Here is a 22,430-nt window from a genome sequence, read left to right as displayed (position 1 = left end):
CATAGGAGCGTGGCAAACTGATGGCCACATAGCAAGTGAGCATCGGACCCAGGAGTCCGGGAGTACACAGTGAATTGTTGAGGGAGCCAGGAAATTGACCAGACGCCCGGGACTGCAGGCGGGTGGGCGCAGGAGCCAGGCGTGTGGGGCTGCAGGCGGGTCGGTGCGGGAGCCAGGCATGTGGGGCTGCAGGTGGGTCGGTGCGGGAGCCAGGCGCCCGGGGCTGCAGGCGGGTGGGCGCAGGAGCCAGGCGCGTGGGGCTGCAGGCGGGTCGGTGCGGGAGCTGGAGCTGGAGCCAGGCGTGTGGGGCTGCAGGCGGGTCGGTGCGGGAGCTGGAGCTGGAGCCAGGCGCGTGGGGCTGCAGGCGGGTCGGTGCAGGAGCCAGGCGTGTGGGGCTGCAGGTGGGTCGGTGCGGGAGCCGGAGCTGGAGCCAGGCGTGTGGGGCTGCAGGGGGCGATCAGGCGCGGGCCCTTGGCGTGAGTCTCTAGCTCCCCCTGGCGGTGTCGCCGCGGGAACTGCAGGCTCCAGGGCCGGGGGGCGGGGCGGCGGCGCGCAGTGATGACGGGATCCCCGTCACCGCGGCGGCGACGCACCCGGAAGTCGTTGCCGCCGGCGGTGAGTGCGGGCAGCCTCGCTCCTGGCTCCCCGGCCCTTCCCCCCCCACGGAACCCCCCGTCTTCAAAGCCCCTCCCCTCCACCGAACCCCCTTCCTGGGGCCCCTCCCCCCACGGGCTCCCCCCCCCCCCGCGAGCCGCACGCCAGGGCTGGGACTCCCTGGGGCTCGCCCCCCCCGTGGCTCTCTGGGGGTCCCTTAGGGGCGGGGGGGGGACACGTGGGGACAAGGGCCCCTCCCTCGCGTCGTGGGCTGCGCGGGTGGAGCCGCCCCGCGTGGGGGGGGGAGGAGGCGAGGACCCCCCCCCCGCATTGGCTGCGGGGGTCCTTGGGGGGCCCGAGCTGGGTGTCGGGTCGGTCCCTTTCCCCCCAGAGCAAAGACACCGGCGCTTTTTGGAGGCAGGCGCTCGGGTGCGAACAGGCCTGCTGGCTGCCACGCTGGCCCAGATCAGGGTTTATTAGCCCAACGCCCTGCCTGGGCTCCTGGGGCCGATTTCCGATGCTTAGTAGAGTCCTAGAATAGAATCCCAGGGCGGACAGAAAACTCAGGAGGTCATTGTGTCCAAGCCCCTGCCCAAAGCAGGACTAATCCCAACTAATTGATCCCAGCCAGGGCTTTATCAAGATGGGATTTAAAAACCTCCAGGGATGGAGATTCCGCCCCCTCCCTGGGGAACCCAGCCCAGAGCTTCCCCACCCGCCTAGAGAAATAGCTTTTCCCAATATCCAACCTAGACCTCCCCCACCGCAACCTGAATATCCAAACTAGACCATAAGATCCTATGTAGTCCCATGCATGCTCTGACATTTGCAAATAGTAAATAACAATTTGTTTTCAAATAATATTCAATTACTATTCTGTGGGTGCAGCTCACAGTTACAATGACAGTTACAATGTTTCATTTGGCAGCCTGTGTCATTTAATCAGGATTGCAAGAGGCCTTTTGTCCCGTTGAGGGGGTATATAGCACCTGGAGTTAATGTGTCCACATCAAACACACTGTTTGCCAAGAGTCCTCTAGTGCACCTGTACATGTTGCCAGGATAGCAGAGCAGCTTTAAACTCCGTGGAGCTTGAGCCTGGAGAATGCTAATAACGTGAAAGAAATGTAGCCGTGTTAGTCTGGTGTAGCTGAAACAAAATACAGGACTATGTAGCACTTTAAAGACTAACAAGATGGTTTATTAGATGATGAGCTTTCGTGGGCCAGACCCACTTCCTCAGATCAAATAGTGGAAGAAAATTGTCACAACCATATATACCAAAGGATACAGTGTTCAAAAATGAACACATACGAAAAGGACAAATCAAATTTCAGAACAGAAAGGGGATGGGGGGAGGTAAATGTCTGTGAGCTAATGATATTAGAGGTGATAATTGGGGAAGCTATCTTTGTAATGGGTAAGATAATAACGTGAAGTGGAAGTTGCACTAGGCTTTCCTTTAACTATACCCGGATGCGGTGGTGGCGGGGGGAGGGTGTCTTAAAACTGATACTTTAATCAAAGCACAACAGGAGAGAGATGTCTGAGATGTTGCCGAGGGGTGGCTAGAGCAGCAGACGGAACTTCTGAGTTCAGTTCCCAACTCTACTATAGATTCACTCCATGACAACGGGCATGCCAGTTCACTTCCTCAGTTTCCTTATTTATAAAATGGGAGTAAAACTGACCCCCTGGGAATACCTGTGGGACTTAATTTCTGTGAAGCACCCTCAGCTGGAAGCATAGTTATTATTAAATCTAGTGTTAGTATTAGGCAACGTGCATTTGGTTAAATATTTCTCAGTCTCTGATCTCATGTGCTCTATGTTCCCTTTGCCCAGGCCGTGCACTCAGGAATGGCCCAACTAGGTGCGATAGCGGCCCTGTCTCTTAGTTTTCTGGCTGCAGCTCTCTTCTCTGCAATTCACAAAATTGAAGAAGGACATATTGGCGTTTATTATAGGTAAGGCATGCATCTGGAATATTGTTTGGGTCACAATATTTTGAAACCATTATCCAGTGGCTTCCCCCGTCAGAGGCCAATTTACTGTCAGAGTGTGGTGGAGTTGGGAAAGACAAAGTTTGCGATCCCAAATTGGCAGAAGGCACACCGGCAGTCTTAGAAATGATCAGTGATTCCGCATTAATATGAAAAAACTTGTGACCCATCCTCCTTCACCTGGATGTAAAGTCTGAATTCAAGCTTCTGTGTTATCCCCAGAAGAGTTGATGATGCCCCAAAACCCTAATATGGGAATAAGGATCGCAGCTCTCTGCTCTGTGTCAGGGGCTTGTGATGTTAGCTATGTTAGGAGAGAAACAGAAGCTTGGGTTCTGGTTTGGGATGTCTGGCAGGTGACTGGAGAGTGAGAGATGTAGATGAAAAGTGCGGAGCTGGCAGCCACAAGGATTTAAGTCCTCTGTTCATCCTCTGATAACATACAGCATTGGCATTGCTTGCTTCCCTTCTAAAAAGTATGCCCTGAGCTAAAGGGACGTCCTTTGTGTGTGAGAGCAATTCGGTCTCCATGACTCATTCAACCCTTAGCAGCTCTGATGAACCTGCCAACCGAGGGGCTGACTAATGACAAATGTAATAGCATGTTTTAGTGATGGGAGACCCTTCCACTAACTCGTTCCACATAAACTAATGAACAGCTGTTGCATTGTAACAGCTTTTGGTTACTGGATTTGAACCAATGGCTTGGAGGTGGAAGGTCCAAATCTAATGGCACTGATTTTCAAGTATTAATCTTAGGGTATATTTAGTTTGTCTCCATCTGCTTTGGGGTTATTTATGTCTTTAGAGATCATTCATTCTGAAGGTGTTTTTTTCCATGTTTTGATCATGAATTTGAAAAGGTTTTCAAATCCATAATCCTAATGCTGTGTGTCTGACTCTTAGTTAGCGGGTGACTTTTCACACCCTAACTGGCAATTAAACGTGGCTTGTGACAAAGCAAAACCAGCCCTCACAACCACAGAGAACAGCTTTTCCTTGCTTATTGACAATAGGGTGAACTTGAAGGAGAATAGTGTCCAAGCACAGCTGACAAGTGCAGATATCTAAATGTTTGGAAGTGACAAGGTGTCAGTTTATTTACCTTTTCAGTGGATCTAACCTGTAATGCCTTCCATGCCTTCCTTCTCGGACCAGATACTTGTGAATAAACCGTGTGCCGTTCTTCTCTTTGTTTCTTCTCCTGCAGAGGTGGGGCATTGCTGACTTCCACAAGTGGACCTGGCTTCCACCTTATGCTCCCTTTCATAACCTCCTACAAATCAGTGCAGGTATTTTTTGCATTTATCTGTTTAAATTAGTGTTTTCCCACCAAGCCGCTCAGAAAGTGTTGCATTGGGACATCACAATCTGTTCCAGGGCAACAGTCTGTGATGTTGATTATGCTTCAGTGGAAAATCTAGGCAGGAGGAGGAAATGCCCTTATGCTCAGTATGAGCCTGATTCAATGTTTGCTGAAGTCAGTCGGCGTTGGTCTGACTCTACCTGCACAAAAGGTGAAAATGGCCCGTGTGCAGGGGGCCGGTGCAAGGCTTATGCACCACTTAACCCACAGGGCTTTAAACAGAATTTCATAAAGCTTGTGCTGTACCTCTGCATGGGGCCATTTTTCCCCAGAGCAGAAGAGGACATAGGGATCCTGCACTGTAAATGGTCTTTGCATTACCTGCTCCCTTTTTATATTTCTTCCTCCTCTTCCCTCTTAGGCACAACAGACTATTGCAGGGTTTACTTCACTGGAATTGCCCAGGCCTGCTCTGTGCTTTCTGGGCTTTTCCCCATTTTATTTCCTTGGGATGGTACACCTTTCTTTTCCCCATCTCTTTCTCTTCCTCCGTTTTTCTTTCAAGCAGCGAATAAATATTCTGAAGTTGGCCTTGGAACCTGTCCTATAAGCTTGCAACTTAGAACACTGGCGCAAACACTCAGAGTGGTGCAGTGATGCACTCTTTCTGTCGAGCAGCAAGTCGCTTTCAGGGTTATCCCTAGAGCTGGTAGGTGCTGGACAGGAAATGGTGGCAGAATCAATAGAAGCAGATTTTGTTCTGGCTTGTTCAGTTTCCCAGGCTATTCCAGGACAAAGGGTGATATAACGAGGAACCCAAGAGACATTACTCTGTAACCTGGCAGAAAAGCTGCTGAAAACCCAAGGAACTACAGAGCTCTGGTACTGTAAGCAGGCTGGCTTTTAACTGAACCTTTGTTCTCTCTCTCTCCAGACTACGCTGCAGACAGACGAGGTGAAAAATGTTCCTTGCGGTACCAGGTGAGATGTCAGACCACCCTCTAGCACAGCAATCAAGCTGTTGTTTTTTTCTTGTTGCTTTCTCCCCCATGCTGAGTCAGAGCTTGCCGTATTTGAATGTACTTTGCCCTTTGTTCCTTTAGTAGGCTGGTCAGATGCCTTCCTGCTCTGCCCTGAACTGGATCCTATGTTTTCAGGAAGTTGCAACATGCTCTGACATTGCCTTGTTTTAACAGCCTCTTTGGTGCGTGTTAGTTTGTTCTTAGTATGCAAACAGTAGCGCTCTGCCTCACAGGGGAACTCAATCTCTGTGGCCTGATTCTTGACCTTCAATTTCAAGTGGGGAGAGCCTGCGTTTCAGAGCCCATTGCATGTATAACCCTTTCCACAGCACTATCTGTCCATGGAACTCAAATACGGAACTTCACATGTTCTCTGGGAAGTAGGTTTTATCCTCTTTTTGCCAGTGGAGAAATAGAGGCACAGAGAGGATAAGGGACTTGTGTGAGGTCACAAGAAAGTCAAATAGCTAAGGAAAGGATTAAGGAATCCAGAGAGAAACCTCCCTCCTCTCCCCCCCCCCCCCCCACACTGAAACCACTACACCTATTCCTGCCAAACTAGAGCCCATTATCCCTAGCTTACTGCTAAATCCGGAGTAAACTTGAGCCATTGGTGTTGGGATTCCCCTGAGACCTTCTGTTTGGATTTGCACACCATTGGAGGCGTTGAAGTGCCCCTTTCGTTCCACTAGAGGGAGTTCTCTCTGTGCCTGGTCCCTCCTGATTCCCTCTGTATGGCAGTTGCATGATCGGAGAGCACATCAGCCTCTAGCAAACTGTGCAGTAAGACTTGGCTTTTAAGGATGGGGTCAGGCGCAGGGTGGTGTGGCTGGAAGCTCTGTTCCCTGCCTCCCATCCGTGTCTCCATTACGTGCGGAATTATTATGCATAAGCAGCGGCTTGTTCCAGAAGAGCCAGTGCTGCATACATCCCACGCCCGCCCTAGACCCTGGCTGTGTTAGCGAACAGCTTTATTTGGTTCTCAGTGTTACCCTGGAATATACACCCTCCTTTTTCTTTTTCTCTTCCTTAAACAGTGGGGGCGTGATGATTTATTTTGACAGGATCGAGGTGGTGAATTTCCTGATCCAAGGAGCTGGTGAGTTATCTCTGCCAATGCGTCTGTGAGGCTGCAATAGGAAGGACTGTCACATCTGAGCATTAGCGCGGCTTTTGCCTTCGGATCGCTCCATATGTTCCTGCTAACGCAGTGCGGGATAGAGCAATCAGATGTGCCTATGCAGTGATTGATTTTGGAGGAAGGAAGAGCCATAGAAATTGGCACTGTCCCCAGAAGCCCTCTGCTCCTTGGGCTTTACCAGTTACAATTTAAAATTAAGTTTGACACTAAACCAGTTTTACTATTTTATGTGTATTTCTCTGTTTTAGTCTCATTTTCATGCTCTTGCTACTGCCACTGATATACTCGTTTTTCTAGAGCCTGTCACTGCAATATCAATAATACCGATCAGCTGCTTATTATTTATCTTATAGTAACCCTTATGAGTGGCAGTATTTTTTCTAGGTGCTGTCATGAAGAGCTTACACTCTAAACAGACAAAGGGTGGGAGAAAGGGATGCAGCGCACGATCAGAGGGTTGACACTTGAGATACAGATTAAGTGACTTGATCCTGTTTCCCCAAAATACGTCACAAACAGATGTACTTGGAGTCGCACTAGGGATGTGGCTGGTTAACTGATAGGGGCTGAAACAGCTCCCTGCCTGCCGGGGACAGGCACTGCTCCAGTCATCCTGAGCAGCCTCTGACTGTGGCGGGTCAGAGCACCCTGCAGTCAGGGTCTGCTCTGGCCGGGCTGGAGCAGCTCCTACCTGCAGTGGGAGGGCTGCTCCAGCCCACCCCCATTTAATTGGTTAACCACTAAACAGTTAAATGGGATTTTACATCCCTAGGTCCTGCTGGGATGCAGCCACCTCTGGGGTGGAGTGCAGCAGCCAGCTAACACATTGGAAAAGAGTGGCATGAGGGGATACACGGGCTGAAAACCTCACGGCAAACTGATCTGTTTGTGAATACCCTGGTGGAACCACAAAAAAAATTAGAGTGGGACAGAACCAGGCTGGTTTAGATCCCACTGGTTAAAAGCAAATCTGAATGTGGTGTTTGGGCCTTGGGAGCTTCCTCCTGCTCGGAGAGCCTCACAAATTGCTTGGTACATGACTAAACTCATTAATCCACATCTCATATTGTCCAGACCTCATCCGCGTCTCACCGCCTCTCAGCAAAGATTTAATAGCAGATGCCGTGGAAAGGTTTGGTGTTACTAAGACTTCATTATGTTTACAAGGGATGTGACAGCACGTTGGTTAATACGTTATCAAGTATTAGCATCAATAATTAAAGCTTCCCTGTCAAAATAAATGAGCAAAGTGCATTTCTGCAGTGCAGGGATCTTCTTTCCATTTTGTTCACTTGCTAGAGTTGAGGTTCCCGGCGTTGGCAGCAAGACGCCCCAGTAACTAGTGCCGATGTGTCCCGTTCCCATTGCATGTATCCCCAGAGGGGGACCCAATTGGAGACCACCGCTGCCCCGCTCTCCTAATGCAAACCTCTCTCCTTCCTGCCAGTGTATGACATAGTGAAGAACTACACAGCGGACTATGACAAAGCTCTCATCTTCAACAAGATTCACCATGAGCTGAACCAGTTCTGCAGTGTTCACACGCTTCAGGAGGTCTACATTGAGCTGTTTGGTGAGTCATCCCCTCCACGCTTGGGGTCACATTCCCCCCAACCTATCAACATCTCCTGCTGCTTCCACAAAGTTTTCTGCTGCCACCGCATAGAGTCCATTCGTGCATGTTCAGAGCCTCCGAGGCCCCTCTCCATAGCTGATGGAACTCTCCTGAGATCATGCCAGTTGCCGTTCTGGTTGTGACAAGGATCGATTCAATTTCCTGAATTATAAATACACATGCCTCTGGAGCCAGGAGTATAAGGACTGTGTAACTGTAATTAAGTTGAACCAGCCCTGGCCACAAACAGAACAGCTGATGGTCCAAGGGAAGGTGTGGAAGCTTCATTGGTTGGATGTGTCTGTTGAGCTAACCCTTGCAAAACTGTCATGAGAAATTTACCGGCCCAGGCACAAAGCCTTTACCTGCCCTTTGCCACCACAAACAAGAGCTTAGTTACCTGCCAAGAAATGTTACACATTCCAGGCAAGTAAAATGCTGCAAGGTGAGCTTGTCTGTCTGTTCTGCTAAAGCAGCTATTACTATGCCGCTTAGGCCTGCCATGTGGGTGTGTGGGAACACGGGGATCTCTCGGGAAGGGACAAATCATCCTCTCTTGTAGACATCTTAAAACTAGACTGTACAGGGACTAAGAGAACCAGTTTACAGGAGAGTGTAAGCAGAAGGCCTAACAACATTTCTTAACTGACCTTTACCCTTTCTGAATTCTTTGGGGTTTTTTCAGGTTAATTTTTCTTTTGAAACGGTGAGCCTGTCGGGCCAGAGAGGGCAGCAGGGTGCCACCAGAGGCATAATCTCATGGTGGGACATTGCACAGACACTCTGCATTTTTGTTCTTATGACTCCATGAGCATGAGCTATTCCTCCTATGGGAATGTGTGATGGTCACTCATAGTTAACTGCTGCGTCTGCACTGCACTTTTCAAGAGACTCCGATGGCCCTCTTTTGACGAGGGCACTGCTACAGAACATAGCTTTGGGTTCTGTAGAGAAACAGAAGGGGAATGATCAGAAAGCGTATTAATTCTTCACCCATAGATGTCAGCAGCAGGTACTGATGACAGAAGCTAAAAAGAGACTGAAGTAAGCTAATTTGCATGGCAGGAAGAGTCCGTACCAATTTCTATGCACAACTCCATGATTGTGTCTGTCTGAGCAGGATGCTTTTTGGCTGAGGAGTTAGAAATGGGGTGCCAGCCAATTGCACACAAACCTATGTCATGATTCCCTGCCTCCACATCTGGAGGCAGGTGCAGGAAACTGAGAGCAGCTGTTTCCTAAACTCCTGGCCGATGTGTTGTTTGAATGTGAATTCCAGGCACCCGAACTGGGACAAAGCATGGTGAGCCTGGATCACTTTCAGGGCTGTTAACTTTTTATTTTCCTGCTGCATTTCTCAGCAGGCCCCAGTGGAACACACAACCTTCTGTGGAGTTTTCATTGAAGTAGGGCTTTCAATTCTTTATTTCTTTTTGAAATTCCCCAGCGACTTTGAATTTAATTCTTATCCTTGGAGCCAATTGGACTTGCTGAGGAAAATGTATCCAGCCTATTAAACTAACAGAGATGACCTTTCACCTTTCTCCCTTTTCCATGTTCCATCTCTTGCTGGCACACATGCAGCCCTGGGGAGATCAGGGCCTGGCTCGGCTCGGCTTTACATTGTTGGGACTGCTCCAGGACCCATTTGGACCAATGCTGTTGGGGGATGTTGATTAGAATAGTTCCCACACACCGGCATCCCTCTAGTGCTTGTGGGTGTTTCCTTGAGTACTTGCTGGAGGCTTGGGGCACCCTGAGTTCCTCGAACAGAGAGACGCTTACAAACCCAGAAACAGTAGATGAGAGAGATCCAGATCCCCCGATGGCAGGAAACTTGCCAAAGCGCATACACCTACCTGACCTCATAACATCTGGCTCAGAACAGTGGAAGTTCCACGATGTCCTGGGGGTAATATCCCTTCCCCTGTTTTGGCAATCAGATGAGCCCTGTGCATCTGAGTGGCAGGCAGAGTTGATAAGCATCCAGTCCTATTTATCCCTTGAGATGCTGCCAGTTGCCTGAGAAATTGTCCAGTTATTCCCAAGAATGTGGATTCTGAGAGTACCTCTGGGGTCCATCCATCTCAAAGATCTGTGACTGGATTGGGGAAGGTTGTAGGCGTTTGTGAATCCCCTTTAGTAGAAATCTTTGGTGCAAGTTCATAGTCATGCCAGATACCCGCTACTTGTCCCCTCCACCCGACCTCAATTGCGGTGTTTTGGTTTCACCACCAAGTTTGTCCGGGCTTGCGTCTTGTTTACGTGATTCCATCCTGTCTGCTTGTGCTCAGCCTGCTGTTTCAAATCATTCCCGATTGATCGAAAGGCTTCAGGACCTGGCTCAGGTTTGTGGGTTTGTTAAACAAAACACACCATCCAGGTGTCTCTTGATTTCCCCTCTGGGGTGGTGCCTCTGTGTCTAACCTCAACTTGCCTTTCATTTCCAAGAGTGCTCGCTCCAAGCCTGTCCTGAATAACTCCTCAGGGGATCCGAGAGCCAAATTCCTTTGGGTCCTTTAACCGTGTCTCACTTTTCTGATATCAGATCAGATTGATGAAAACCTTAAACTGGCTTTGCAGCAGGACCTGACCACGATGGCTCCGGGACTCATTATACAGGTAATCCGGTCCCCGGGGGCTGTGTAAGGCGCTGGTTGTGAGGAGAACGGTCATGCCTGATACACGAATGCTTAGCTATTGGGTGGGCCGGGATGGAGAGAGGCACGCCATTTCTGGAAAATCACTCTCTAAGCAAGACTCCGTGTTGCGTTCCTCCGGGCACCTAATTATCCTTTGGCTCAATTTGACGTCCCCCACCTTTGTTGCCAGTGTTTTGGTTGCTCGTGGTGTAGCGGCTGTTTGTTTTACCTTCCTCCAATTCGCTGTCTTTCCAGGCAGTCCGAGTGACGAAGCCAAACATTCCAGAAACAATTCGGAGGAATTACGAACTCATGTAAGTGCCACCTTCGTGTTACCACAGCAACTTGGTCATCCTGTCGAATGTGTTTGCGTAGTGTGTTCTGATCTGCCTGCTGTCTGCCAGACACGCTCTTCTAGCCTCGTACTGCTTCGTGGCCACGGGGGGAGAGGGGGGATGGGCATCGTACACACAGGCCTCTGCCATCGTGAAGGTTTTTCTGTATTTTGCGTGTGCATTTGCGTGGCACAAATTGTTCATTTGGGGGCCAATTGACCTTGGCTCTAGGCCTTCAGTGGGTAAATCTTCCCCGTAGTCCTGCTGTTTGAATGGCGATGAAGAAATGGTTGATACAACAGGCTGAAGACCTCACAAAGCTTTGAAATAACTTGTTTTAACAATACTTGGCAGCGTGATCCTGTTGTGTCAATGTATTCTAAGCCAACTGCCTGTCTTGTGCTGACCGCTCAGAAACACACTGGTTCTCTGGGCACTCTGCCGCCAAACACCGTGTAACCAGGAATGGGCTTCCTTTCTCCCCATATCCTCTCCCAAGGCTGTGTCCCTAGTCCCAGAAGTCCAGCTGTGTGATGGGTTCCCAGCATGGAGATTCCATATTTCTAAAATCCCCTCTGTCACTACACACGCAGCCCAGTGTGGTGTCCTTTGGAGAGCGGCATGTTCTTCAGGCCTGACTTCTGCCCCCTGAGCTGTTCTTCAAATGCAGGAGGCCAGTGAAGAAAGGGACTAGACACACACAGCACGGGGAGCAGTTTTTCTAAATAAAAAAAGTAGCATTTGATCCCACCCCCCCACATCCCATAGGTAGGTACTTACAGATGGGAAAGCGATTTCCCAGGGAGAACTTGCAGCTATGGCTGTGTTGCACACTGCGGTTTTTTACACAGCTTCACTTCCGGCTTCATGTTCCTATTTGAATGGTTTGATACCTGCACAAAGAGTGTTAATATGCACAGGTCATTAGTGCTTATGTTCTCCACAAACTGCCCCCACTGGAGGGCGACATGCAGGCTGGGGCAGGTCTGGTTCACCCAGCAAAGGGCAGCCGATCAGACAAATAGGTTAGGTTTATTGGTTAGGTTAGAAAAATGGCGTGGGGGCGTCGATGACATTAGCAAGGCAGCGTGTGCGTTCTGTCCACTGACAACGGGCTGCAGACAGTGAATCCCACCCAGGTTCGTGGCTGTGGGTAGCAGTGAGCCAAGCATGGCAGGGGAGGCGGGGGCTCCCGTCCAGCTCAGGAGCTGAAGTTCTGCATCTGGCTCATTCTGGCTCACTAGGGAGAGCGAGAAGACGAAGCTTCTGATCGCGGCTCAGAAGCAGAAGGTGGTGGAGAAGGAAGCGGAGACGGAGCGGAAGAAAGCCCTTATTGGTCTGTATTCGCGTCGCCCCTACCTGGGGTTGCTTGAGAAACTTTCCGGGCACGGGGAGAGCGGGGGTGTGCTGCCCAAACACCTCTCTGGAAGTACATGCAGCAGCTGTGCTCCAGCTGGGGCTGGTGAGAGCGGCGGCGTAGCCTGGTGGTGGCGCTAAGAGATTTTAAAGAAAGTGACTGCAAACTAGGTTAATGGTGCGTGACGTGGGAAGGGGCAGGGAAGCGCTAACATGTGTCTAGCCACGTTCTGGCCATAGCAAGCCTAATTGCCCCACTGGATGTGCAAACAAGGGGCTCGCTGTGAATTTCTCTACTGGAAAATTCTGGATGTTGCAGCCACGTGTTCCTGGGTCTGTTTTAAAATGAGTTCCCCCTAATCTGGGCGGCTGCTGTGAGCTCTTTGAACAGCTCCGTTCAACAGTGTTCTCTCTCGGGTTGGTCCCCAAAGCCCCCGTGCAGCTCTGGACCTGGCAGGTGGCTTTCCTGTGCTCGCTTTGCCTGCAAACATCCCCTGATGTGTGTCTGAACCTCCAGGGGCTGACAGTGCCTAGGTGGGTGTGGAGCCTGGGGGTGTAGCCACACTGCAACGGGAGGTCTGCTTGCAGCATGTGTCATCGCACCCAAAGTAGCTTTAATCAAGCTTGGATATCAGTTAGGGAAGTAAGAGCCCATGACATTGGTTTACCGGAAAAACATGAAGGTCAGTGCTTTATCCGGGGAGTCTGCTTTAGCCCAGGTGGGCTGGAGTGGCCCCCGCTCCTTGCTTGTGGCCAGGCTGGAGCAGCCCCTGCCTACACTCCACCGGGCCCACCGCAGGGCAACTAAAATGATGAGGGGTTTGGAACGCATCCCATATGAAGTGAGGCTAAAGAGACTGGGACTTTTCAGTTTAGAAAAGAGGAGACTGAGGGGGGATATGATAGAGGTCTATAAAATCAGGAGTGGTGTGGAGAGGGTGAATAAAGAAAAGTTATTTATTAGTTCCCATAATAGAAGGACTAGAGGACACCAAATGAAATTAATGGGGAGCAGGTTTAAAACTAATAAAAGAAAGTTCTTCTTCACACAGCGCATAGTCAACCTGTGGAACTCCTTGCCAGAGGAGGCTGTGAAGGCTAGAACTATAACAGAGTTTAAAGAGAAGCTAGATAATTTCCTGGAGGTTAGGTCCATAAAAGGCTATTAGCCAGGGGATAGAAATGGTGTCCCTGGCGTCTGTTTGTGAGAGGCTGGAGATGGATGGCACGAGACAAATCGCTTGATCATTGTCTTCGGTCCACCCCCTCTGGGGCACCTGGTGCTGGCCACTGTCGGCAGACAGGCTACTGGGCTAGATGGACCTTTGGTCTCACCCAGTACGGCCGTTCTTATGTTCTTATGTGTAGAATGCAGCATGGACTAGCCGCCCAACTACATATGCTGCCTCCCTGTGGGCTTCAGGCTCTTGGTACCCAAGGTAGCTAGATCAAAACTGGCTCATGTGTCTCCGCCTATTGTGGATGTACCTCCTGTTGCAGTGTAAATCGACCCTCTTGGGCTTGGCTTTGCCAGAGGAGTAGAAGGGGGGTGTGGCTGAGAGGTCTCCTGTGGGAAAGTAGCTTGGGTCATAATTCTTTGGGCATCAAGATGTTTCCTTTACCAATGCAGAGGCAGAAAAAATTGCCCAAGTGGCCGAAATAACATATGGACAGAAGGTGATGGAAAAGGAAACCGAGAAGAAAATCTCCGAGATAGAAGGTGAGCCACAGCCTTTCCGAAAAGCAAAGTCCTTTGTGCTGCTTATTGGAAGATTTCGAAGCACATTACAGATATTTTGATTACTCCTTGCGGTGCAGCTGTAAAGTGGGGATCCCTGTGGGGATCTTATGGGTAAACTGAGGCACAGAACGAGCATCTGACTTGGCCAAAGGCTAACCACAACATGCCCCCTATGAAAGTATCAAGGCCTTTCATACTGACCCCTGTGTGGGGTTGCTGGAATTACCCTCAAAAGGCACTGTCAGGTTCAAAACATATTTGCCTGCTAGTTTGCTCAGATTCTTCTCTTCATTTCCACCCATCGCCCCTCGGTTCACACTGGAGCCCCCTGGAGTCTATTGGAGCGGAGGACGCGTTTGCTCTGGCCCGTGTACCACAGTGGGAGAGCCCCGAACAAACATTAAGATGCTTGGTAAAGCAGCACGTGATGCAGTGTCGTGTGATTGTCCCCCACCCTCCCCACAGAACTGTTCCCCCGCTGCCGTGTGAGAGAACCGGGCGGAGCCTCTCGCAGCAGAGGGACTAGCCTAGAACTCTGCTGGGGTGGGGCGCCGCGCCGTTCGGGACGCGTGACACCCATGCCGTTCCACGGAAGTGGGCGTCCGCCCCGGTTCTTCAGAAGCTGTCTACAACGCGGACACCTGCCAAGCATTTTTCATAAACATGTTTCTAGATTTTTTTCTTTTGATCTAGTCTAAAGGGGGGAAAAAAGTGGCCACCCCCATCTCACCAGTTTGTCCAGCTCTGAGCTAAGCAGAGAGGTGCCTGGTACCCCTCAAGATCCACAGATCAAGGTGGCGCGTGTCTTAGAGAGGAGCCGTGGGCGTCTCTAGGCTAAACAAATGAGTGTTTGTCTTTGAAGCGTTAGCCACGGTAAACAAGCCCTGTCTTCTGTCTGCCCCACGGACGGCTGCCTTGCTGGCTGCTTTTAGGAACCAGTGTTGGGTAGGGGCAGGAGTGGAAGCATTTTCTTGCACGTGGCATCTCCCTGCTCATTTTCCTCTTCTCCGAGGTGCTGCTGGGCTGGCATCAGGCTCTGAACCGAGCGGGCTTCCCCACCATGCAGGGCCTTGCGGCAGGCACATTCCAGGGCAAGAAAGGGGTTCCACCCCTGGCTCCGAGCTGCACGGCCCCATTTCCAATTATGCTCGTTATAGGCCTTGTCAAGCTTCGCAGCAGCCCGTGGAGAAGCCAATTAGAGTTTTACAGATCAGCAGCTTCTCATTAAGAAGGTCCCAGCAGACCTACAAGAGTTTTTATTTCTTGTGAACACATGTCACCAGATGCCAGGCCGTCACGCCCGCTCCGTACCAGGCAGAGGCCCGGGAGCCCTGCAAGCAGGGAATTTCTGCCCTGCCTCAGCCTTTCCTGCTGCTCTTTCTGAGCCGGCCAAGCTGTTCTCATTAGTTGGCCAAATGGAGCGAAGCCTCGATTCGCAGCCTTCCAGCTGCTGGGGGTGCGTTGAAACGGAGCCGTTCTCCCCATGGGCAGAGAGAAAGGAATGGCTTCTCCAGCTGCTTGCCTTGCAGCAGTTGGAACAGGAGCCCAGCGAACTCTGACAAGCTGGGACTGAGCTTGCTACCTGAGTCGGGTGCCCTGAAGCAGCATCCAGGGGCCATAGTGAGCCGTACAGAGAAGCGTGGCTCTGCTCACATAAGAGGAGGGAGTGTCCATTAAAGATGGTTGCCCACCAAAAGTCTGGGGAAAGGAAGAATCCAACAGGCAATGGGGAAGTGGTTTTCTTTACGTGACCTTCATAAAATGTTTCCTCTTGTATCCCTGCTGGATTCCGAGGTGCTTCTCTAAGACTTGAGCACTCAGCCTCTTGCAGAACCAAACCCTTTGTTTGCCCAGCTCTTGAAATCCTGGGAAACGCTGCATCTGTGAGACCATCCAAGGGCCTGAGTTTACACAAGAATTGGGGGCGCAAACCCCAGGGTCCTGGCCAAATTCCAGTTAGGGTAATTACATCCCCCGTAGTTTCCATTGGATGGGGGTGTTCCTGATGTCCTATCCAGACATGACGTGTGGGATTGCTGCGTGCTGTTCTGCAGTGCGACAGCTGCGTTGCTTTTCCCCAAGAGGTGGCTGATTTTGGAGGCGGGGGAAGAGATTAACCATGTTCCTCTCTTGCAGGGACACGTTGGTGCATGAGCATCCCATTACCTCTCAGGTGTGGGGAGAGACTGTAGCTTCTAGCCCCATTTCTTCCCCCAGGGCCCAGGTGCGCCGCCCATCGCTCAGAAGTGGTGATACCTTGCCAGTGTGTGGATTAGGGATGTATCGCTTACCCGAGTGATTACACACTGGTTCCCAGTCTGGCCCCCAGGGAGCTGGCTGCCATCCTGCGCTGCTGCCTCTGTATCAAAGACAGCAGCACAGGGCAACAGCTGGTGCATGCTGGGAGCCGGCCCCCCAGTGAGTGTTGATTCCCAGGGAGCCAACTATCGCCCTGCGCGGCTGACTCTGTATGAGAGTCTGCAGCATGCGACTGCAGCTGGCTCCCTGGGAGTGTGCTGGCTGCTGGCCCTGCTCCCGGAGAGCCAGCGTGTAACCGCTAACATTTTTAGCAGCTACCTGGTTACAGTAATCACCATTTCGAACACCCCTAGCGTGGGTGCTACTGTAAATAGAAAGATCGGTCCAAACACGGTGTGCGAGACACGTGACAGCTAATGCACACCCTGTGTCTAATGACTGCCCCGGGTTTCCTTACAGACGGTGCATTCCTTGCTAGGGAGAAGGCAAAAGCTGACGCCGAATGCTACACTGCCATGAAGATAGCCGAGGCGAACAAGGTATTTGTTTGCACATTGTCGTGGGCCAGATCCGATTGTGCTCGGTGCTGGACACACACCAGGAGATGGTCCTTGTGCCAGAGAGCTCGTATAGTTTGTCCTTTTCTGTCCATGTGAATCTCTCCAGAGGAAGCCCAAACGTGCTGGCTTGTGCTCCAGGGAGGCAGCGCCGTAAAATGCTGCTGAGACCAAGCGCCCCTCTGGAGAGGGCTGGAGGGGCCGCACTTCAGCGCGATGCTCTCTCTCTGCTGCCCCCAGAATCCTTTACCTCCCGCGCCGTGCCGCTGGCAAACGTACCGCACAAGGGAGCGGCGGCTAGAGCGGGGGCGGGGAACCTCGTTTGGGTCGGGGGCCACACGCAAGTGAGAAGCCCCTAGCTGAAAAAGAGAACACCACTCCCCACATGCCCCTCGCACACCGGAGCCTAAGGGGGCCCAGGCTAGCAGATTCTGCGTGCTCCAGCTCTGTGGGTGGGGGGCTGGAGGGCTTGCGTGGGCTTCCCAATGCAGGGGGGATCCCTGAGCCTCAGGGGCCAGATCCAGGCAAGCCAGGGACCGCATCCGCGCTCCCCGCCCCCCCCCCCAGGCCTGCAATTCCCCACCCCTGCGCTAGAGGATGCTTGTTACAAGATGATGTGATTACAAGCCAGATCAGAATCATGGAATTAATCAAGCTAACAGAGCCAGGAACCTGCTGGGGAGTAGCAAGTGTGTGTGTGTGGGGGGGAATCATATGGACAAAACCCTCGGGTGTAGAGTTAGAGGGATCGCGGCCAGTGGTTCCCAGAAGCAAACATCAGGTTTGTTGCTGTTTCTTTAAATAGGAACAAGATGAGAGTTCATGACTTAGGGTCTCCAACGCCCGGCTCGGGAGCCGTCCGTGCCCTGAGAACTTCCCCAGTCCGGCCCGCGAAATATTTGGGAAAAGTTATTTAACCAGGCCCGCGCAGCTGCCAGCCAGGGAGTGAAAAGTGGGTGGCACGCGGGGACTCCCCTATTCCCATGGCTCCCAGCAGCACCCATGCTCCCAGAGTCCCGGCCACAGAGCGGGCTTCTCGGTCCGGGGAGCCATGCTGGCCTCCTCCGCTGTGATGCGAACGGCGCTGACCAGGGAGTCGCCTGAGCTGACGCTTCTGCAGCCAGCAGGGCAGGGCCGGGCCCAGGGTTTCATTGTTAGTAACAGGCAGGGGAGGGGGATCCCAGCACAAGGACGTGGCTGGGGCATTCCCGGGGAGGAGGAGCGGGGGAGGGCCCAGTCATCAGGAGGCTTGTGATAAAATCAGGAGCGTTGGCAATACTGATGTCTAGACAGTTCCAAAATGAGTTGAGTGTCACAGCTTACACCTATGGCCGGGACGGCTCTGCACCTCCCCAAGACACAGGGACATGCCGGCAGCAGGAAGCCACTGTAGCCCCCGCTACATTGCTGGTGACGGCGGCAGGAGCCCCCAGTGGATTTTAAATGGGGGGGGGTCGCCCAGGTCAGCAGGTGGGGCTGGGAGATGCGGGAGAAGGGGGAAAATGCAGAGGACGGATGCAGAACGAGGAGCGATGGTCTCAAGTTGCAGTGGGGGAGGTCTAGGTTGGAGATTAGGAAAAACTATTTCCCTAGGCAGGTGGTGAAACACTGGGCTGGGTTCCCTAGGGAGGGGGTGGAGTCTCCATCCCTAGAGGTGTTTAAGTCTCGGCTTGACAATGCCCTGGCCGGGTGGATTTAGTTGGGGTTGTTCCTGCCTTGGGCAGGGGGCTGGACTTGATGACTCCTGAGGTCTCTTCCAGCTCTGTGATTCTAGGACCCATCCCCCAGAGCCACTGCCAGAGGGGTGCCCTCTGGCCCCCGGGGAGGATTTGAGGACAGTAACTTGCCCCAAGGTAAATTGAGTTGGAGACCCCTGCCTTAGGGAGTCTGCCAGGTACACTCGTGCTATGGAAAAAAGGCACCCTTCCGGGACATCACGACAGCTCCTTAGTCAGTAAGTCTGGGCAGCTGCTGATGTTCCCTTTTCTCTTCATGCAGCTGAAACTGACCCCCGAGTACTTGCAGCTGATGAAATACAAAGCTATTGCATCAAACAGCAAAATCTATTTTGGCAAAGATATTCCCAACATGTTCATGGAGCACACAGGGAGCAAGTCTGCAGAGGGACTGGCGGAAGAGGCAAGAGAAGAGAATTGGGCTGCTGCCGTGGAGGATCTGTAAAAGCCTTGTGTAACACCGAGCGACCTTGCAAAACTTCTATTTATTTTGTAGCAAATGAAACAAACTGAGAAGTTGGTTTGTCCTTCTGAGAAGTTGGTTCGTCCTTTTGATGTGTTCACTTTACTGTGCTGGAGCAGGTGAACCCAACTTAACCCTCTCGGCCTTCTGTCTAGAAATATTTTGACACACACTTTGATATGATATCGACAGGTTATGTTTTGGTTACTTCTCAACAGCCAGATTCAGCTTTGCACTGTATCGTGCCTCCTCCCTTTTGTGAGCCTAGTTATTCTGGAGCAGGGGAGAAACTTGCAAATAGCCAGCAGGGTGACTCGCTCTGTGGTCAGGTTGATTAAAGGGAAGTTTGCATCTGCCTGAGAGTCTGTAGCCATTGGAAATGGGGAAGCAATGCCCAGAAGCTAGAGTTCCGTTTGTTAGAGATTCCCTGTACGTTTCTGAGGTGCTAGGATTTCTGTACACTACATATCCCAACGTAAGCAAGGCAGCACAGATGTGGTGGCAGAGCGTGTTCATTTCCCCATGTCCTGTGCTCAGTGTTTTTTTGCATTATTCATGTTTGGAAGAGGGATAAGATGGGTCTAAATTCTGTAATTCTCTTTCTGGAAAGTCATCTGTAGCAATGGTGCTACCAGGACCAGTAGCACAATCTTGTTCTCTAGCTAGATGGGACACAAATCTCCAAGGAGGCCAACATCCGCTGTCTTTCACCAGCACCCAGTTGACTTTCAGGAGAAGTAGCTTACAACGACGACGAATCACTCAGACCCCCACCTGCAAACACCTTGGCAGGCGAGGAACTGAGCTCCTGAGCCATCTCATTGACTTAGCACCTGCGTAAGTGTTTGTAGGGTTGGGAGCTACATCAGAATTAACCCAGCATGGTTCAGTGGCTGCCATGAGTTTTCAGGGAGAGACTGTGCAGAGAAGTTGGAGTGAATGGCTAAGTTTAGACCTAGTGTAGACAATTTGATTCGTGTTTAGCAGGGGCAAACAAAGCAGTATTGTATAGTCACAGGGAGAGACAGGTGTCCCGTTGTCTTTAGATATTTCAGAAACAATAATTTCTCTTTTTCCCCCTCAGAATGATGCTGTAATACATGTGATCCATTAAGGTGCAATCTGATTTGTTTTTAAGTCTTCAGATATGCAGCTGTGAAGGGTCCCTACATTTGTATGATGTATTCTATGCAAAGTCAGCTGGGGGAAATAAAGGGCTTCGCATAATTCAGGGCAGAAGAGAACATCTATTCCCTGCAGGCCATCTCCTCCCAGTTGGCAGGAAAGCCTGTGTATTAATCACTGTTTTATTTTGCAACCTACACACTGAAGGATGGCAGCCACAGTCCGGGTGCAAACAGGGACTGGCTTATTTCATGTATGCTCTGTTGTTCCGTAGCCTGCCATGTCTACCATTAGTATTAGCTAAACTGCTGTGCACTAAACCTGGCCGGGCTTTTTGTAACGAGACCGCCCCAGTCAGATCGAAACTCTGCTGCCTGGAATATTTTTCACGTGACTTTTCTTTAATATTTTCACAGCTTGAATGGCGACTGTTTTGCCTGTACTTGAACATGTACAATGAAAGCTGCCATCAGTTACTGCAGGAGAAAACTGATCAATCTATTTGTGGTATAAGAAAAGTCGTCATCTCTTCCTATATGTATTTTTTTACTTACTGGAAAACCTGAAGTTTATACCTTTAATTCAGATTCCAGGCCTATGTACTACATCAGACAACACTGCATAGAAGTATTTGATCACTACCCCAGCTCTCACCTTACTAGCGTTTGCAAGCAGGATTATACACAGAGAACAGGAAGAGCATGGGAAGAGGAGAACTTTTCTTTTTTGGGGGGCGGGGTTGAGGTTTTAGACTGAGAGGTCTCATTGGTCTTTCACGCCTAGTGAAGATTTGCATCTCATAACAAATGCGCCATTTTTAATCAAATGTTTTTTACTAGCAAAACCAAAATGAGCCAGTGTATTGAATGTTTTTATACGACTTTCATGTAACCCTAGTGTGGAATAAATAGGTCTTAGATTGTTTTTTACCGTAAAATTTCTCTATAAAAGAATGAAAAATACAGAAAAAGGAGTAGCCAGTGTTAGTAAAAAGTTAATTTGAAACAGTTTTGCAACTAATATTCTGCTTGGTTAAGAACTTCAGGTGCATCTCTTCTGCAACAGCAGCAAGGCCTCCCAGCCCAGCTGGGTAGACCCATGCTAGCTTGGCTCCAGCTAGTGCACAAAAAATAGCAGTGGGGACAGTGTAGATGAGACAGCAGCTCCGGGTCTCAGACCCACCCAGTCCTTTGGGTCTGAGCTCGGGGGACTAGCGTGAGGTTCTGTGTCCACATCCACACTGTTGTTTTTAGCTGAGCTAACATGAGTTTGTCTTCCTGAGCCGGGTAGCTTGCTGCCAGCTGCAGGGTGGAAGTGCCCCTTTGTTACAGCAGTTTGGGTCATGATCAAGTGGTGTCTTATCCTAATTAGAGGGGGAGGGCTCTCATCATGTAGTTAGAGCAAAGCTGAGACCATGACTTTCTCTACCGGACAGAATCAAGTGTTGGCATCTGACACAAGTTCTCCATTCTTTAACACATTTAACCTTTTTTTGCCTTCCAGAGTAAATGTACTACTATATTTAGCTCTTTATTCCAACTCTTCCTTGTGAGTATTGGGATGAGATGTCAGCTGGGACTTCTTTTTTTTTCCTTTCCTGCATGCAAATTTGCAATAAGCATTTGAATGTTTAAATCCACTTGTTCGATGAAGGGAATATACGGGGTATGGGAATGGTGATGTTTGGGGATCCCTGATTGAGGCATGAAAATAACTGCATTGGGCAGAGTAAGTTCTGACCTGTGCAAGTGTGGGGAGTGATGGTTTGGAATTAAAAAGCCTTTTTTATTTTGCTATTTGTTATAATGACCAAATAAAACATTTTTTCACTCATAGTTTTAATATTTTTTTCAAGCATGAATCACAGAACACTCCAACTGGCAGGGACCTCGAGAGGTCATCAAGTCCAGTCCCCTGCCCTCATGGCAGGACCAAGCACCGTTTAGATCATCCCTGACAGGTGTCTGTCTAACCTGCTCTTCAATATCTCCAGAGATGGACATTCCAAAACCTCCCTGGGCAATTTATTCCAGTGTTTCATCACCCTGACAGGCAGGAAGTTTTTCCTCGTGTCCAACCTAAACCTCCCTTTAAGCTTGAATTCGCGTGTGTGTGTACATGGAGGAGGAGGAGACCTGGTCCCTCAGCTCCACTGTGACAGGTCAGGCTGCTGTGTGCAGGGCAGAAACGGTTACGCCGTGAGCAAGCTGCCTTTACCGTTGTGTAGAGTGAATTGACTCGGAATCTAATCATTGGAGGCCAGTGACAGATTTCTGGGGTGTGGAAGAGGTTGAGGGCAATCAGACTGTTGATTCCCGTGAGGGTTTTTTTTTTTACCTTTCACCTGACAGAGGGCAGCGTGGTCAGGACCGGCGTTAGGCCGACTCGCCCGATTCCCCTGAATCAGGCCCCGTGCCTAAGAGGGTCCCGCGCCTGAAAGCCAGAAGTGTGCTGGCGTGCCGGGTGCGCTGCGGGAAGGGGTGTCGGCCCCGGAAGAGGAGCGCGGCGGCTCCCCTGCGCCGCAGGAGGAGTGAGT

The 22,430-nt window shown here is 50.7% G+C and overlaps 1 protein-coding gene across 1 annotated transcript; it reads left to right on the top strand.

Annotated features, from left to right (window-relative positions):
• Positions 1-518: 518 nt before the first annotated feature.
• ERLIN2 (ER lipid raft associated 2) lies at positions 519-21,729 on the top strand. The gene is made up of 12 exons (XM_075910972.2): positions 519-615; positions 2,439-2,560; positions 3,807-3,888; positions 4,837-4,883; positions 5,962-6,023; positions 7,513-7,638; positions 10,229-10,302; positions 10,578-10,636; positions 11,902-11,993; positions 13,644-13,733; positions 16,473-16,552; positions 18,569-21,729. The coding sequence occupies exons 1-12, from the start codon at positions 559-561 to the stop codon at positions 18,749-18,751; spliced, it is 1,074 nt and encodes a 357-aa protein (XP_075767087.1). The 5' UTR covers positions 519-558; the 3' UTR covers positions 18,752-21,729.
• Positions 21,730-22,430: the final 701 nt, after the last annotated feature.

This window comes from Pelodiscus sinensis, chromosome 28 (assembly GCF_052426305.1).
Source record: "Pelodiscus sinensis isolate ZL-2025 chromosome 28, ASM5242630v1, whole genome shotgun sequence".
Classification (NCBI taxonomy): Eukaryota; Metazoa; Chordata; order Testudines; family Trionychidae; genus Pelodiscus; species Pelodiscus sinensis.
Note: the sequence above shows the minus strand (reverse complement) of the source record. Positions and strands in the feature narration are given on the sequence as shown.